Source organism: Lepidochelys kempii, chromosome 27 (genome assembly GCF_965140265.1).
Source record: "Lepidochelys kempii isolate rLepKem1 chromosome 27, rLepKem1.hap2, whole genome shotgun sequence".
Taxonomy (NCBI): domain Eukaryota; kingdom Metazoa; phylum Chordata; order Testudines; family Cheloniidae; genus Lepidochelys; species Lepidochelys kempii.
Genome location: NC_133282.1, coordinates 18,439,522 through 18,455,210, shown reverse-complemented (window position 1 = coordinate 18,455,210; position 15,689 = coordinate 18,439,522). Strand labels below are relative to the sequence as shown.

At 66.0% G+C, this 15,689-nt stretch overlaps 1 protein-coding gene across 1 annotated transcript; it reads left to right on the top strand.

Moving 5' to 3' along the window:
* On the top strand, positions 1–15,220 carry LOC140904005 (serine/threonine-protein kinase 17A-like). Its single transcript, XM_073326124.1, has 7 exons — positions 1–183; positions 6,578–6,790; positions 10,562–10,706; positions 10,908–11,034; positions 11,405–11,453; positions 12,120–12,299; positions 13,349–15,220. Exons 1-7 carry the CDS (start codon positions 89–91, stop codon positions 13,638–13,640), a joined length of 1,101 nt encoding a protein of 366 aa, XP_073182225.1. The 5' UTR covers positions 1–88; the 3' UTR covers positions 13,641–15,220.
* Positions 15,221–15,689: the final 469 nt, after the last annotated feature.

Below are 15,689 nucleotides of genomic sequence, written 5' to 3'. Positions count from 1 at the left end.
CGTCCAGAGCCGCTTCCCCCTCGCCCGGGACGGGGCCAGCACCGGGACCCGAGCGTCTCGGCAGCGTCCCCTGGGCGCCCCGTCCAGCATGAGCCGCCGGGGCATGGCCGCCCACACCCAGACCCGCATCCGCACGGAGCGCTTCGCCGACAGCTACACGCTGCTGGGCCGGGAGCTGGGCAGGTGAGCGGCGGGCTGGAGGGGTCCCCCGTGGTGCCCCCAGGCTGGGGACCCGCTCGCCCCTCAGTCACCGGCCCGCAGCAAGGAGAGGGGGGCTGAGTCTGGCAGGTGCGGGGGGGGGTGTTTCACTTTGTACGTGTGTCAGTGTGTGAATGTGTGTGTGTGAGACCGCTCAGCTTGTGCTTGGCAGTGTGTGAATTAGTTGGGGGGGGGATGTGTGTTGCTGTGTGTGAATGGCCCGGGTGTCGCTGTGGGGTGTGTGTGTCGCTGTGTGTGTGAATGGCCCGGGTGTCGCTGTGTGTGTCACTGTGTGTGTGAATGGCCTGGGTGTCACTGTGGGGTGTGTGTGTCGCTGTGTGTGTGAATGGCCCGGGTGTCGCTGTGTGTGTCACTGTGTGTGTGAATGGCCCGGGTGTCACTGTGGGTGTGTGTGAATGGCCCGGGTGTCGCTGTGGGTGTGTGTGTCACTGTGGGTGTGTGTGAATGGCCCGGGTGTCGCTGTGTGTGTGTGTCACTCTGTGTGTGTGTGAATGGCCCGGGTGTCGCTGTGTGTGTGTGTCACTCTGTGTGTGTGTGAATGGCCCAGGTGTCGCTGTGGGTGTGTGTCACTGTGTGTGTGTGTGAATGGCCCAGGTGTCGCTGTGGGTGTGTGTCACTGTGTGTGTGTGTGAATGGCACGGGTGTCGCTGTGGGTGTGTGTCACTGTGTATGTGTGTGAATGGCCTGGGTGTCGCTGTGTGTGTGTGTCACTCTGTGTGTGTGTGAATGGCCCGGGTGTCGCTGTGGGTGTGTGTGTCACTCTGTGTGTGTGTGAATGGCTCGGGTGTCGCTGTGTGTGTCACTGTGTGTGTGAATGGCCCGGGTGTCACTGTGTGTGTGTGTGAATGGCCCGGGTGTCGCTGTGGGTGTGTGTGTCACTGTGTGTGTGTGTGAATGGCCCGGGTGTCGCTGTGGGTGTGTGTCACTCTGTGTGTGTGTGAATGGCCCGGGTGTCGCTGTGGGTGTGTGTCACTGTGTGTGTGAATGGCCCGGGTGTCTCGGCCTGGGGAAGCGTAGGCCAAGCGCTGTTTTGGGGCCTCGCCCCCCGGCTGCGAGCGCCCGCGGTGGGGGCCGCGAGTGCGCGGTGGAAGTTGGGAGCAGGCTCCGAGCCCCCGGGGGGGGCGCGATGTGTGTGGCCTCGCTTGGGGCCGCACCGCTGGTGCCCACATGCGGGGAGCACTGAACAAAGCTGCCCCCGTGGGCGTCACAGCCCAGGGCCACTGAGGCAGGGGACAAGCCCTGAGCCCGGGGCCCTGCAGGTTGTGGCAGCAGCTCTTGGCTGAGAGCCGGGGACGGGAGAGGAGGTGGTGGAATCGCCAGATGCCGCCAGGCCCTTGGGGTTTGTCACTCACTCTGCCGCCTGGAGCAGGGGTGGGGAGGCCTCCTTGCAGGCACCGCCAGTGTCCTCAGCTGACCCCTAAGCCAGGCTTGCAGCAGGGAGCTGGGCACAGCACGGACTGGGGGGTGGGGGGATGCCACTGGGATCCCCCTCCCCTCTGGGGCCTGAAATAACCCGTGGGGGGCATGGAAAGGGCCTTTCCTAGCCCATCTCCTCACTTCGCTGGTGCTTCTGGCACCAACCGAAAGTGCCCAGGTCGGGCTGCGGCGTCTGGGGGAGGGGAAGGAAATACAGCAGCTTCTGGTGAAGGAAGTATCTCTTGTCGCACAAACCACAGCCACACACGGGGGCAGAGAGCCCTCCGCTGGGCAGAGAGCCTGTAACCCTTCCCCCCCCGCAGGCAGACAGCCTGTAACTGTTCCCCCCCCCCCCACAGGGCAGAGAGCCCTGCACCCCCATCTCTCTGAGACCTTCCCCCGGCGCCTGGCTTTGTCAAACGCTGGTTTTCCCGCCGCTGAAGTGCCGTTTGGCTGTAGCTGCCCGGTGTCAGGCGGGGGGAGCTGGTTGCAGGGAGGTCCCCCAGCATTTCAGTGCTCTGCAGACTGTCGGAAGCCGAGTGCGGTGCGGTTTCTTGCTTAGAGCAACTCCCTTGCTACCTGCTGAGTTCCTGCTAGCCAAGAGGAGACCAATCTCCCGGTGGCGTGCGGCTCTGCACAGAGCGGAGTCACTGGGTGCTGGGCAGGTGGCGTGCCCTAGGCGTAGCACGAGCAGCCACCGGCATGGGGGAGCTCTCTGTGTTTAGCAGGCTGCTGGCACTCTGAAAGCAGCCCTGGATTCCCCAGGGCTGAGGCCGGAGCTGGTACCCACCCTGGCTATCTTTAGCAGCACACTCTGCCCGGGACAGACGGCTGCAGCTGGGTTCTTGTGGCGGAGGCTATTTCTGAGCCGGAGCCTGATGCCCTCGCGGCCTGGGCGAGGACTTGGCATCTCACCCTGTCTTAGCCATTGTGCCAGCCGCCTCTTGCCCTAGTCCACACTGGCTGCTGCCTGCCCTCAGCAAGGGGAAGGTAGCACAGAGGCTGGCCCCCACCTTCCGACCCTGAGAACGTCACCCTGGGAGCAGCCCGCAGGGCCTCCTTTCCGTTTGTGCCTGTGGCCCAGGGGCCAGTGCGGCCCCGTTTCTGGCAGAGCCAGGAGATAGGCCCAGCTGCCCCACCCCAGTGTCTGAGCGTCACAGTCACTGGTGGATTGTGTCCCCCCAGCCTCCCTGCGAGGAAGGGAACAATCATCTCCATCCCACTGCTGGGGACTGAGGCCCAGAGAGATGAAGGGACGCAGCCAAGGTCACACGGGGAGTCTGTGGCAAAGATGGGAACTGAACCCAGGTCTCCGGTGTCCAGCGCAGTGCACAGTCCTTGTACCGCCGGAAAGAGCCGAGAGACCCCTAGTGGGTGGCTGTGTAGCCCCTCCCCGCCCCTCAGGGAGTGGCGCCTGCTCTCCTTATGCTTTTTTTAAAGAGGAATTTAAGCATGAAGTTCAGAGCTTGTGAAAGTGAGAGACAAACTGCCCATGGCTGGAGCCAGGCCCAGTCCTGAGCAAGCTTCCTGCAGCAGCTCTGCTGGTGCCCCTCTAGCCCGCCCTGCAGCCCTTGCTACTCACCCGGGCTCCCTAGACACAAGCTTTTCTGGTGCCCCACAACCTTGACCGACAGCCCCCTCTTCCACCCCCCCAGCCATTCCTGTTCTGGGTCTCTCTCGAGTGGGGTCGGCACATCAGGCTGGCCTGGGAGGTGCATAAGGAGGAGCCAAGATGAACCAAATCCAGTCTGCTGGGGAAACACCTGCCCCCGCCCCCGTGGTTGGGCCCAGATGCCATTGGGTGGCACCTGTGAGCCCAGAGTGCTGGGTTCAAAGCAGCTGGGCCCTGCTGGGCTGCACAGCCCCCATGCCCATCTCCTGGCACTGTCTGATCTGAGCAACACTTCGAGGACCCACCCAGGAGTCCGGCTGACCACAGAGCTGGGAGCTTGCTGGTCCCTGCATTTCCTGGGCATAGAGGGAAGCAGAACCGGGGGGCTCCTTTCGGGCACCTAGCCCCTGGCCTGCTCCCTGCATCATCCTCAGGAGCTCGCTGGCTGCAGCTGCCCCTCTGGCTTTGGGAGCACAAGCCATGGAAGCAGGTGGCTCATTTCCTGCAGGAGGAGAAGTGGCTCCAGGCGGAGCCTGTCTCATCTGCCCCAGCTTAGCACAGGACACCCTGGGGACGAGCCCCACAGTGTGGGTCTGCAGAGAAGGGGCTGCGGTCTCCTTCAGCTGCCCTGGCCGTGGGGTCCAGTGAGGAGCAGTTGGGGTGGGGGGTGTCAACTCCTCGAGCTGCAGGGAGAGAGCGAGATGCTGACCCGCTGCGGCATGAAACGTCCCTGCAGCGCGACGCACTCGTGTCCAATTTCTGCTCGCTCAGGGGCAATGAACAGGCTCCTGGGGACGGGAGGCCGTGAATCCTGGGTCAGCCCAGGCTGGGCACACGGTGGAGACGGCTGGCCGAGCTCCTGGGAAGGGAGCTCCTCTAGCTGGGTGGTGGCTGGAGCAAAGGGCTCTGGGGCTGCTGGGCGGGAGGCAAAGGGCATCCCCCTGGGCTGGAATTCCAGTCGCTGCTCCTGCCCCACTTCTCTGTGCACCTGACCAGGGAGGCCAGCGGCTCCCAGCTTACCCCAGGGTCCCCAGGCTGCATGGCAATAAACTGGAGGGTTCATCCTGGAGGGAGGGCCCACCCTTCCCCCCCAACTGCTTGGCCCAGCCCAGGAGAGTGCAGAGCAGCTGCTGCCCATGCCTGCCGCAGGGCGTTAAGTGACCCGCAGGGAGCCCTGGCTCAGAGAGGGGAGTCCTGCCATGCTCCTGCCAGGTGCCATAGTGGCTGGGGCCAGCTGACCAGTGAATTGGACTAGCCCATGCCCCAGTGGTCCCTGGAGAGCCCTGGGCCCAGGACAGGTTGCGTGCTGCCAGTGGAAAGCCAGCTCCCAAAGTGGGGCTCCCCCGGGGACGAGCGGCTGTCGCCAGAGGTGGCCCTGAGAACAGCCGAGCGGCTTGGGGCTGGGCAGGAGCCAGCTCTCCAGTTCTGTCCAATGGTGCAGCCGGGGGAGCAGCCGGGCGAGGGGTCTGTCATCTCTCGCTAGCCTCACCCAGGCCACTTGTCTCTGGAGCCCGGGGACAGGGGATGGGCGGCCTGCCTGAGGGGCCAACTCCCTAAAAGGGCCTTGCTAGGAGAGGCCCCAGACACTGCGTGTGGCAGGTCGGGCCTGGCTGGGTGGCCTGGCCTGTGACGCGCCGATTGACGCCCGGGGACAAGGGCTAGGTCCCTGGGTGGCTCCGGCTAATTGGGAGCAATTTGCTCTGGCTTCCTCCCGCTTTTCTTCGGGGCCAATGACGCGAGACAGGGAGAGACTCAGGCTGTACAAGGGCCCAGGTGCTGGCTGATGCACGGTTTCCTGGCATGGCATGGCACAGCGTGGGGCCGGCTGGCAAGGGTGAAGGGCTGCTTCGTGCCAGGATGGGGTGGCCTGTGCCAGCCAGGAAAGCCCTGTCTCTCTCTCTCTCATAGCCAAGGGGCAGTTTTGGTAGGGCTGGGCCGGGACTTCGCCTGGAAGCCGGGTTCTGCTTGGGCTTATGGGGTGGTTGGAGCCAGAGCTGGGGGGCCAGGGTGAGGTGGCTGCGATCCTGTGCAGGGTGAGTGCTCGGCTCCTCTGGCTCGCAGGAGGGGCTGCCGCTGTCTGGTTGTGCCTGGAGCCGTGTGGGTCGGTTGGGACCCACGTGTATGGCATGAAGCAGCCTGTGGGGGAAGTGCTGGCAGGTCTCTGAGCTCCTGCTGGCTGCTGCCCCAGGGTCTCCTGGGGCTTGGTGGGCACAGTGCAAGTGGGCCTGTGTGCTGGGGTTCTGGGGTGCCCCCAGCTGCCGCTCGCTGAGGAGCGGAGTCTGGTGCCTGGGACACGTGGTTCCCCTTAGGCGAGGGGTTCCTGGAAACGGCAGCAGGGAACCTCTCTGTTTACACGGTGAGATCCTGGGATCCTGGCTCCTCCCTGCCCCGCGTGACCCTTCTGCCTGCAGGGCGGGAGCTACCCCGGCCCCTGCTTGGTGGCTTCTTCCCCCCAGGTGCAAATCTGCAGGGCGCTCCCCTGGCAGGGGGATGGGGGCGTCTGAGTGGCTCTGGGGCTGGCCCTGGGGGAGCTAAGCTGCAAGTCGCGCTCCCCCACAGGGAGGGGGCCCTGTGGATACCGCAGGTCCCAGAGGTCCCCAGCCAGGCTGTCACTCTCCAGCCCCAGAACGCAGCTGTGGATAATGGGGATACCGGGCCGTACCCCTGCTCGGGGGCCACAGGGGAGCTGTAGGGTCTCTGCAGTGCTGGGGGCCGGGTTGGCAGTCGGGGTGCATGACGCTGGGGAGGCCTGTGCACCCCCTTCTCAGCACTGAGTAGAGCCATCTCCGCCCTCCCTCTGACCCAGGCCCCTGTATGCTCCCCCCGCCGGGCCTCCCTGTCAGCGCCCGCCCTGGGCCTGGCACCGCCGGTGGGTGCAGGCCATAGCAGGGGAGGCTGAAGGCTCCTTCACTGGCCCGAGTACCACTTAAACCCTTCGGGCCAGCACCCCCAGCCTGGCTGCTCCTTCACCTCTGTGTCCCCAGCTTCCTGCGGGAAGCAGAGGCTGGGGCATTTGCACAAAGGGGGCTGCTCGGTCACAGGCTGGGGCAGGGGGGTGTACCCCCATGGGGGAGAGGACCGTGGGCACTACAGCCTGTGGGGGACGGGCAGGGGGTTGGGCCCAGGGCTGGGGGCCCAGGGCTGGTCCCTGAGTCGCGGAAGCTGCACCTTGTGGTGACTCTCACAGCTCAGGGGCTCGCCGGGGCGGGGGCTGGCTGCGAAGAGATGGGGAGGGAGGGCAGGGGGGGCCGCGCAGCGTGGGGAGGGGGCGTGGTGATGGAGGGGCCGGGGCCAGCCCCTGCTCAGTTCCCTGATGGCTCCTTTCCGCAGGGGCAAGTTCGCGGTGGTGAAGAAGTGCCTGGAGAAGGCCACGGGCCGGGAGTTCGCAGCCAAGTTCCTGCGGAAGCGGCGCAAGGGCGAGGACTGCCGGCTCGACATCATCAACGAGATCGCCGTGCTGGAGCTGGCCGCCCGCAGCCCCCACGTGGTGGATCTGCACGAAGTCTACGAGACGCCCGCCGAGATCGTGCTGGTGCTGGAGTGGTGAGCGCCGGACGGCGGCTCGGGTCGGGGCTCCTCGCCGCCATGGGCCTGGGCAGACAGGGCCCCCTGCCCCTCACGCCTCGGCCCCACGCTGAGCCCAGCCGGGGCCCCACGCTGCCTCACCTCTTTGCTGGTCTCGCGGCCCCAGCCCTTCCATACACGCCCCTGGCTCTGCATCGCGAAGGCTGCCCGCTGGGCCCATTCCCTGGTCCAGCCAGTGGGGTCGGCGGGGGCAGGACCCTCTACAGAGCGGGGCATGGTCTCAAGTTGCAGTGGGGGAGGTTTAGGTTGGATATTAGGAAAAACTTTTTCACTAGGAGGGTGGAGAAGCGCTGGCATGGGTTCCCTAGGGAGGTGGTGGAATCTCCTTCCTTTGGGGTTTTTAAGGTCAGGCTTAACGAAGCCCTGGCTGGGATGATTTAGTGGGGATCGGTCCTGCTTCGAGCAGGGAGTTGGACTAGGTGACCTCCTGAGGTCCCTTCCCACCCAGAGATTCGAGGATTCTCCTTGGTGCTGCAGGGAGGTGTCTCTGATCAGGGCCCTGCAGCCTCCTGTGGCTAGAACGTGCTTCCCAGGGTCCTAGAACAGCCTGACCATAGAGTGCGGACAGGGGGTACCTACAGGCTGCGGTGGGGCCCGTGTCAGGGCACCAGCTCCCTGCCCTGCCTGGCACCTGTGCTTGAAACCTGCTGCCTCGGCTGGCTGCATGGCTGGGGCTGAGCTCAGCAGGAAGTGACTTAACCAGAGCGTGTCTGAGAAACAGCCTCAGCCCCGTTTCTCAGCTCTCTTTCCGGGCAGCTGCTGATCTCGGGGCCGCATCCTGCCCGCACGGCTCCACCACAGGGCCCAGGCTGGGTCCCTAGAGAGCGTGGCTTCCTGTCTGGGGCCTCTGCACGAACCAGGCCAGGCTCACTTACCGGGAAAGAGACCCAGGTGGTGCCGGGACAGTGACGTCGGGACGGGAGTGGCAGGAGACAGGAGTGACACACCGCAGGGCTGAGGGGACGGTGGGGCTGATCATGGGGTGGAACGGAGCAAGGGGGACCCTGTACTGTTGGTGGGGGAGGGCTGGTTCTATGGGTCCGGCAGCCCCCTGCAGTGGGAAAGGAGCTCTTGCTACTGGCAGGGCCTCTGGACGGTCCCATGCTCTGCCCTCCAGGGAGGAGGGAGAGCTCGACCTTCATGTCCCTGTAGGGACTGGACGGAGCAAGGCCTAGGGGGCATTCCTCACTCAGGCCAGGTCGGAACCGGTGACCCTGAGGTGCTGGGACCCTCCTAAGTACCCCCCTCACTGGTCCTGGAACAAGCGGGAGGGGCTGGGCTGGGGCTGGCTGTTGCCGGCACGATGCCATGGGCACGTGAGGCAGGCTGGGCATCCGGGTAACGAGCGTGTTGGGCATGGATGCTACCCTGGGCCCCTTGCGCCAGTGTAAACACCAGCTAATTACACAGCCCTTGACGTGGTGCTGGCAGCAGGCACCTGCCCAGGTGGCTGGGGGACCCCGTGAGACCTGGGCCTTCCTGGCAACTACACCCCTCCCCGCTGGGCACGCAGGTGGAAACAGAAGCTTGCAGCTGCTCTGGGGATTTTCTGAAAGTGCCTCGCTAGCCCTGGGGGTCTTGGGCCCGCTGGAAAGGCGGATGGATTCTGCTCCCCAGCTGGCCCCTGCCCGCTGCCGGCGTGCTGTGCGGCCGCTGGGAAAGGTGCGTGGGTGGCAGTCTCTGAAACGCGGCGGTAGCTCGGCCTCGAGTTCCCAGAAGCAGCCAGTGGTTTTGTCTGTGTTTTCTGCACCCAGAACGGGGCTGTGATCTGCTCTCGCTGTAACCACAGCATGAGGTGAGCTAAGCAAACCTGCCCGTCCGCACGCTCCCTCCGCTCCTGCAGTGGGGCTGACAAGCCGCATCCGAGATCAGGGCCCCCAGTGCGCAGTGCAGAGCCTAGCGCAGTCCCTGCCTACAGGTTTCAAGCTGACTAGGCAAGACCAGGGTGGGAGGGGACCAGAGAAGGGAAGGGACAGGCCCAAGGTCCCATGGCAAGTCAGGAGTAGAACCTAGGTGTTCGGACACCCAGTCCAGGGCCCTCACCACTGGGCCTTGCTGCCTCTGATGTCCCCTAGAGAGTCCCCCCAGATTTGAGGAGCAGCTCAGCCTGGAGTGACCCCTCCGTGGCCTTGCCTACACTGGGGACTGGCCCCAGTTCCTGCAGTCACAGAACCCACGGCTCCCTGCCTGGGCCAGCTGCTACCTCGCCCCTCTGCTCAGGTGCGCCGAGCGCACAAAGCCAGGGCACCAGGGGCAGCGCCCTGCAGCCCCGGAAAGCCACGATCTGCCCCCTCCCTTCCTGGCTTCCAGCGGGGGCCAGAGGGCGTGGTTACCCGCTAGCCTCCCGCGTGGCTGAGCGTGGCACGGCAGGCACTCCCGGTCTCGTGGGCTCAGCCCTCCAGCTGACTCCCTCAGAATTCAGTCCCCTTCCAGGGTAACAAACCAAGGCTGCTTTCACCCCACTTGGGCTCCCTTCAGGCCAGTCCCCTCAGAGTTACCTTCCTGCCTCTGGACTAGAGCCCCGCGTCCCAGGCACCTTCCCGGAGCCCCCAGCAACCTGCTGCAGCCCCTCACTCGGGGCCGGGGCCAGCCCAGCTGCTCGCTGTGGTTCCTCTACTCAACCTGAGGTCTCAGCTCCTCCAGGGCCATCACCCCTCTGATCCCAGCCAGCTGGGGCCAGCAGCTCCCTTTAAAGGGCCAGCCAGCCTGTGCTGGGGTTAGCTGCCACGATGCACATCGCTGGACTCCAAAGGGGAGGTCTGGGAAGAGGATCCTGGGGTGGCAGGGCCGGGGATGGGCAAAGACCCACCCATCCCACTGGGGCACCTAGACTGGGGCCTGCTCTGAAGCCGTATCCAACCCTTCCTGCCCTCACTGGTCCCATGGGTGCAGGCTCCCCAGGGAGGTTTCTGGCTCTCCCAGTTCCTGGAGGCCAACCCCTGGTTCCCTCCCAGCCTGGGCCTGCCTGGCACTGTGACCCCTTGCCAGGAGGCTGGGAACAGCCCTGTGGGCCAGTTGGCAGGGAAACGGCCCCGGCAGTTCCTGGTTAATCACTGGCACAGGCTGGAGGGTGTCCTGCGCAGAGCTGCAGAGACACCCCGGGCGAGGAACCAGCCCGGCGGGCGCCCAGGAACATGCTGCATCCTGGCTGTTTGGGGGCACCTTAGGGTCAGCAGCGTGGGAACGAGCAGCTCCATGGGGACGGTGCCGTGCTCCCTGCGCCCCCTGCCGGGGCTGGGCCTGGAGCCGGGCGCTGGGGCAGGCAGGGCCTTGCCAGGCTGGGTGCACGGCCCTGCCCTCTGGGCGCTGGGGCTGCTGCTGCGGTGACATAACCAGCGAGTAGCAGGCTGGGTGTTGGCCCCGGCGGCTGGGCCAGGAGAGTGAGCTGCTAAGAGCCGTCTCCTGGGATCCCGGCAGGAGGGGGCTGGGGAACGGGGCCCTGGGGGGGGCTGTGCTGACGCAGGGAATGGGGGTGGAGCCCTTCCCCGAGGGGTCCCCGCCCGCCTGCCATTTGTGAAACGAGCAGAGTCAGGATGCCTAGGTTCGACTCCCAGCACTGGAGGGGAGCGGGGCCGAGTGCTTAGCACCAGGGGTGGAGGGGGAGGCTGGGAGCCAGGTGCCAGAGCTGTGCCTGCAGTGGGGAAAAGGGGGGGGGTTAGCGTGCGATGGGGGGCGGGCTAGCACATGCAGGTGCTCTGTCCCCCCCTCACCTGCCGTCCCCCCCACCAGCGCGGCCGGCGGGGAGATCTTCCAGCAGTGCGTGGCGGAGCAGGACGAGGCCTTCACCGAGCGGGACGTGATCCGGCTGGTGCGGCAGATCCTGCGTGGCGTCGCCTACCTGCACCAGAACAATGTCGTCCACCTGGACCTGAAGGTACCGGCGAGGCCGGGCGGGGGAGGGTGGCCGTTCCTGCCCGAGGTGGGTCTGGCACCCGCCTTGCTGGGGGCGCCCGGGAGGGCGGTCAGATGGACACAAGCTTGGAAAGGGCTGGTTCCCCCAGCGCTCCCAGCAGCCTCCCCTTGCCCCGGCACCAGGGCCCCTGCCCTCGGCTCACACCCTGCCCCTGCCCCGCAGCCCCAGAACATCCTCCTGACCAGCAGCAGTCCCCTGGGCGACATCCGCATTGTGGACTTCGGGCTGTCGCGCCGGGTGGACGCCGTGCGGGAGGTGCGCGAGATTCTGGGCACGCCGGAGTACGTGGGTAAGTGGCACCTCGGCTGGCAGCAGAGACCGGGGACGGGCGGGGGAAGGGGGCGGGGATAGGGGGGGGGACCATCCCTGTTGGGCTGCAGACAACGGTCGTGCACTCACGGGGGTGAATCTGCCCCAAGTGCCTGGGTTCTGAGCCATGTACCCAAGGGCCCTGGCACCTCGCTCCAGCAGAGACGGGCACGGGGCATGGGTCCCGCCCCGAGCCGGTTCAGCCCTGTGCTGAGCTCGCTGCGCAGCTGCTGCCCCCTCCAGTGCCCCCCGCTGCCGGCCTGGGCGCCCTCCTCACCCAGGGGCAGAGTCGCTGGCAGAGGCTGGCCCCAGCGGCAGGGCCCGTAACTCCCGTACGTTTCCCTTTGCAGCCCCCGAGGTCCTGAGCTACGAGCCCATCAGCACAGCCACCGACATGTGGTAGGTTTCTGGGGTCCCTTTGCCCTCTCCTGGGGGCACGCGTCAGCTCTGGCCTGTTGTGGGTCAGGGTGGCGGGTCTGTCCTTTCGCCTGTGGGGTGGGAGCAGGGTAATGGCGCACGGGGGTCCGGCGCTAAGAGGCGGCTGGTGATGTTCCCCCCACCACAGGTCACCAGGTAGCTGCAGCGTTTGCTTGCGGTGCCTCGTCAGCAGAGCTGAGTTCCTGCTTGTCCTGGCATGGGGCACCCCGGGAGAGGGCGCGAATCTCCCCTGCCCCTGCAGATACTCTCCCCCCAGAAGGCGCTCTGCCCCGCCCCAGGGTCCTCGGCCCCTCACCCAGTGGGGGGCGCAGTGCCCACTTGGGGCATGACCAATACTGCTGCGGGGGTGTGGGGGGGTGCACAGGGCTAGGTCCCCTCCATCGGCCCCCCCAGCTCCGGGAAGGACTCTCAGCAGAGGCGTGGGGGTGACAGGGGGCTCAGCCTGGGGAGGGGCCGGGAGGTGAGCACAGCCAGCGAGTCTCATGGGTCTGGCCTTGGCTGTGGGGCTGTGCCACCCTGTCGGCTGTCTCCTCCCGTCACACACAGACCAGGCGGCTAGCGCCGGGGGGAGCCAGGCCCTGGCCCGCTGGGCTCCCCGCGGGCTCTGACCCCAGGGCCTCTCCCCAGGAGTGTCGGGGTGCTGACCTACGTCATGTTGACGGGCGAGTCGCCGTTCCTGGGTGACACCAAGCAGGAGACCTTCCTGAACATCTCGCAGGTGAACGTGCAGTTCCCGCCTGACGTCTTCCAGGGCATCTCTGCCCAGGCCATCGACTTCATCCGCTCCCTGCTCGTCAAGAACCCCAGGTACCTGCTGCTGCCCCCTGGCCTTGTGTCTCGGTGTCCCCGCGCGATGCTCTGGAACTGCTCCCCATGAAGCCAGGCAGGACTCTGGGGAAGTCTCCTCTCCGGGAGCAGCCTGTCTGCAGGACACACAGCTCACCCGGCTCCCACCTCCCTGGGTCTGACCTCGGAGCATTCAGCCTCCTCTGCCCCTCCGGGCGCTTCCCACAGCGAGTCCACCCAGGCGGGGTCCTGGGGAAACCAGAGGGTCCTGCCCCCAACTCCGCAGTTAGACGGGACTCTCCGCCAGCCAGTAAAACAGAAGGTTTATTAGACGACAGGAACATGGTCTAACACAGAGCTTGTAGGTGCAGAGAACAGGACCCCTCAGCTGGGTCCATTTTGGGAGGCAGTGAGCCAGACAGCCACGTCTGCACTTCACTCCATGTCCCAGCCAGCCCCAAACTGAAACTCCCTCCCACCCCTCCTCCTCTGGGCTTTGTTCCTTTCCCGGGCCAGGAGGTCACCTGATTCCTTTGTTCTCCAACCCTTTAGCTCTCACCTTGCAGGGGGGAAGGGCCCAGGCCATCAGTGGCCAGGAAACAGGGTGTCGGCCATTCTCTGTGTCCAGACCCCTGCACACACCTGCCCTCTAGGGCTCTGCAACGATCATACACCCTTATCCCACCACCTAGATACTTAAGAACTGCATAGGGGAAACTGAGGCACCCCCAAAATATTCAGAGGAAACATTAAGAACAGTCCCACTTTGTCACACCTTGCCACGCCAGCCTCAGGCATGTGGCACCCGGGTCAGAGCCTCCTGCCAAGTACGCGCTCCCGGCACCTGGGGAGATCAGCCCTGGAGCTGGCCTCGCTGGTGTCCCTGGGGAGGGGGCTCGTTGCTTGGCTGTCACCCCTGATGCGAGCACGGTACGGGAGGAAGGCTGGGCTCTCGGAGCTACGGGAAGGCAGGGCAGCCCCGGGGCAGCGATGCGGGCCGGGGGCAGTCGCAGGGGTAGGGCCGAGGACTCCGAGGCTGAGAGCACTAATCCCCTCCCTCCTGCCCGCAGGAAGCGGGCCAAGGCCGAGCAGTGCCTCCAGCACCCCTGGCTGGCCCCAGCCCCAGCCCCGGCCCCGGCGGTGGAGCTGGTGTCCCCGGTGCGGGCTGAGACGGAGCAGGCCCCAGCGAGCGAGGGCAGCAGTGGCCCCGAGGAGGACAAGGAGCTGGTGCTGGTGGCCTCCTACACAATGCCCTGCCCCTGCCGGCAGCTGGGGGGCCTGGAGGGGCGGGAGACGGAGCTGCCCGGGGCGCGGAAGCCCTTCCCAGCCCTGCAGGAGATTGCCCAGGAGTTGGTGTGCTGAGCCGGCAGCCCGCGCCCCCTCTGCCCGCTGCCTTGGAGAGCAGCACACAGGACTCGCCGTGGGCCTGCTGGGCACATTTCCGAGCCTGCCCCGGACTCAGGAGGGACGGGCCCCTGGAGGGGTGGCCTCCCTGGGAGCAGGAGCAGCTTCGCCTCGGTCCCGGGAGAGCCAGACGGGATAGGTTGGGGCACTGGGGGGGAGGGGAGCCCCCCACTGTCAGTGATGGGGACAGGAGCACCCGTTACCAGCAGGAGCTTGCTGGGGTCACTGCCCCACAAAGCTGGACCAGGCAGCGGCTGCAGGAGGAGACCGAGCCCCTGTGGCCTCTATGGGAGACAAACACCTTGGAAAAGCCCTGGGGGTCACCCCTAGATCCCCACAATTCAAACTGCAAACCAAAATCTGCGGCAGCTTCCCCTGGAGTTGGGCAGAGCAGCTGCTGGCAGGAGCACAGGGCCTGGCAGGGCAGAGGCTGCTTCAGCTCCGAACCCAGGAAGCTCCATTTGGGGGCTACGGCACAGGGATGCCCCCCCCATCCTGGTGGGGGGCATGGAAGGGCCCCACGGCCTGGCCCCGCCCCACCCAGCAGCAGACCCAAGCTTTGCCTCTTGTTTCTGAATTAGCAAATAATGTACTGCTCCACTTGGGCCGGGGGGAGGTCCACTGGGCCGCAGTGACTCACTGTTCTGTGCCAACGTGCTGGACACGGGGAGAGCCCTGGTGAGGGCAAGGGGCAGGTGGCACCAGGAGGTGGCCGTGCCACCAGATTTCCACTGACGCTCCAGGTGCCGATTGCAGGGGAAACTGGAGCAGCCCACGGTCTGCCTGCCTTCACACCTTGGCATCAAGCCGCCAGGCAGGGACCGAACTGGGAGCTCCTGCCAGCGGGTGCCAGTGGGCTCCCGCTCAGGGCAGCCCGTGGGGCAGCAGCCAGGGCCTGGCGCTCCCAGCTGCGGCTGCGCCCGGCGCTGGGCTTGGCGGCTGCCGCGGCCGCGCTGCCGGGTGCTGCCGCTTGACACGTGGTTGCTTCATGATTTTGAAATAAAGGATTAAAGTTTCTCTCTTTAAAAATATTATAGCTCCTCCCCCAGGGGGTTCCCATGGGCCCCGTGCCCCACAGGGGCCCCACACACTCACCCAGGCAGGCACAGAGCCTAGCTAGGGCTGGTACAACCGGCCTCTGCCCCAGGGCTACGGCCACCCCAGCAGGGCCCACTGCCTGCCTCTCCCCGCCAGACGCAAGCCCGGGCTCCATGCGAGCGGTTTGGGCAGGGCAAGGGGGGGCTGCCAGTGCAATGGGACGGGGAGGAGCAGGTGTCCCAGGCCCCAGTGACCTGCTGACTCTGGCTTTGAAGTGAGCAGATTGCAGGGGCTCCCCCAGCCGCTGAGGGCTGAGGCCCCATGGGGGCTGCAGTTCCGGCCGGCACAGGTGAGCTCGGCCCCCGCGGTGCATAGGACGGGCGGTGCGTTCCCCGGTGCGGCGAGCTCCTGGGAGCGATGGCAGAGCAGACGGCCATTGACTCGTAGCCCCCAGTGCCTGACTCCCTGCCAGGGCCATGACAACAGCCCAGCATCACAATCCCACCTGGTCGGCACGGTGCTGCTGGGCTCAGGAGCCACCCAGGGGAGCTCAGTACAGTTTGCTGCTCTGCCAGGCGGGCACCGGTTCACCCCCTTCCCCTGGAATGCACCCAGGAAATGCCCCGTGGCTCTGAGGATGTGCACATGGCAGCACAAGTGGTGCCCCCATCTCAGCTGGCGTAGCTGGCTCGGGTGGTACATGGCCTGACCCATGCCCAGCCCTGCGCGTGGCTGCACTGTACCGGAGCTGGGACCTAGGGCAGAAGGAACAAACCCAGGCACCCACCTCCCCATCCTCCCTGGGGCTGGCTCTTTCCTCCAGCTCCCCTGCCTCAGCTCCTGGGGCACGGGCTTGGTGGCCGAGCCACCTCCCCCCAGCTTGGTGGGCTTGCACAGGGCAGCTTCATCAGTCTCTGCTCCCACATAAGGTGCAGTGAGGAGCTAAGTGGCTCCAATTTCCCGGAGCCC

What these genes read in the sequence shown, in the direction of transcription:
- LOC140904005 (XM_073326124.1), top strand. Translation starts at nt 89, where the DNA reads ATGAGCCGCCGGGGCATGGCCGCCCACACCCAGACCCGCATCCGCACG. An exon ending in TCGTCCACCTGGACCTGAAG is followed by an intron (nt 10,707 to 10,907) that starts GTACCGGCGAGG and finishes CCTGCCCCGCAG; the next exon opens with CCCCAGAACATCCTCCTGAC. An exon ending in CTGCTCGTCAAGAACCCCAG is followed by an intron (nt 12,300 to 13,348) that starts GTACCTGCTGCT and finishes TCCTGCCCGCAG; the next exon opens with GAAGCGGGCCAAGGCCGAGC.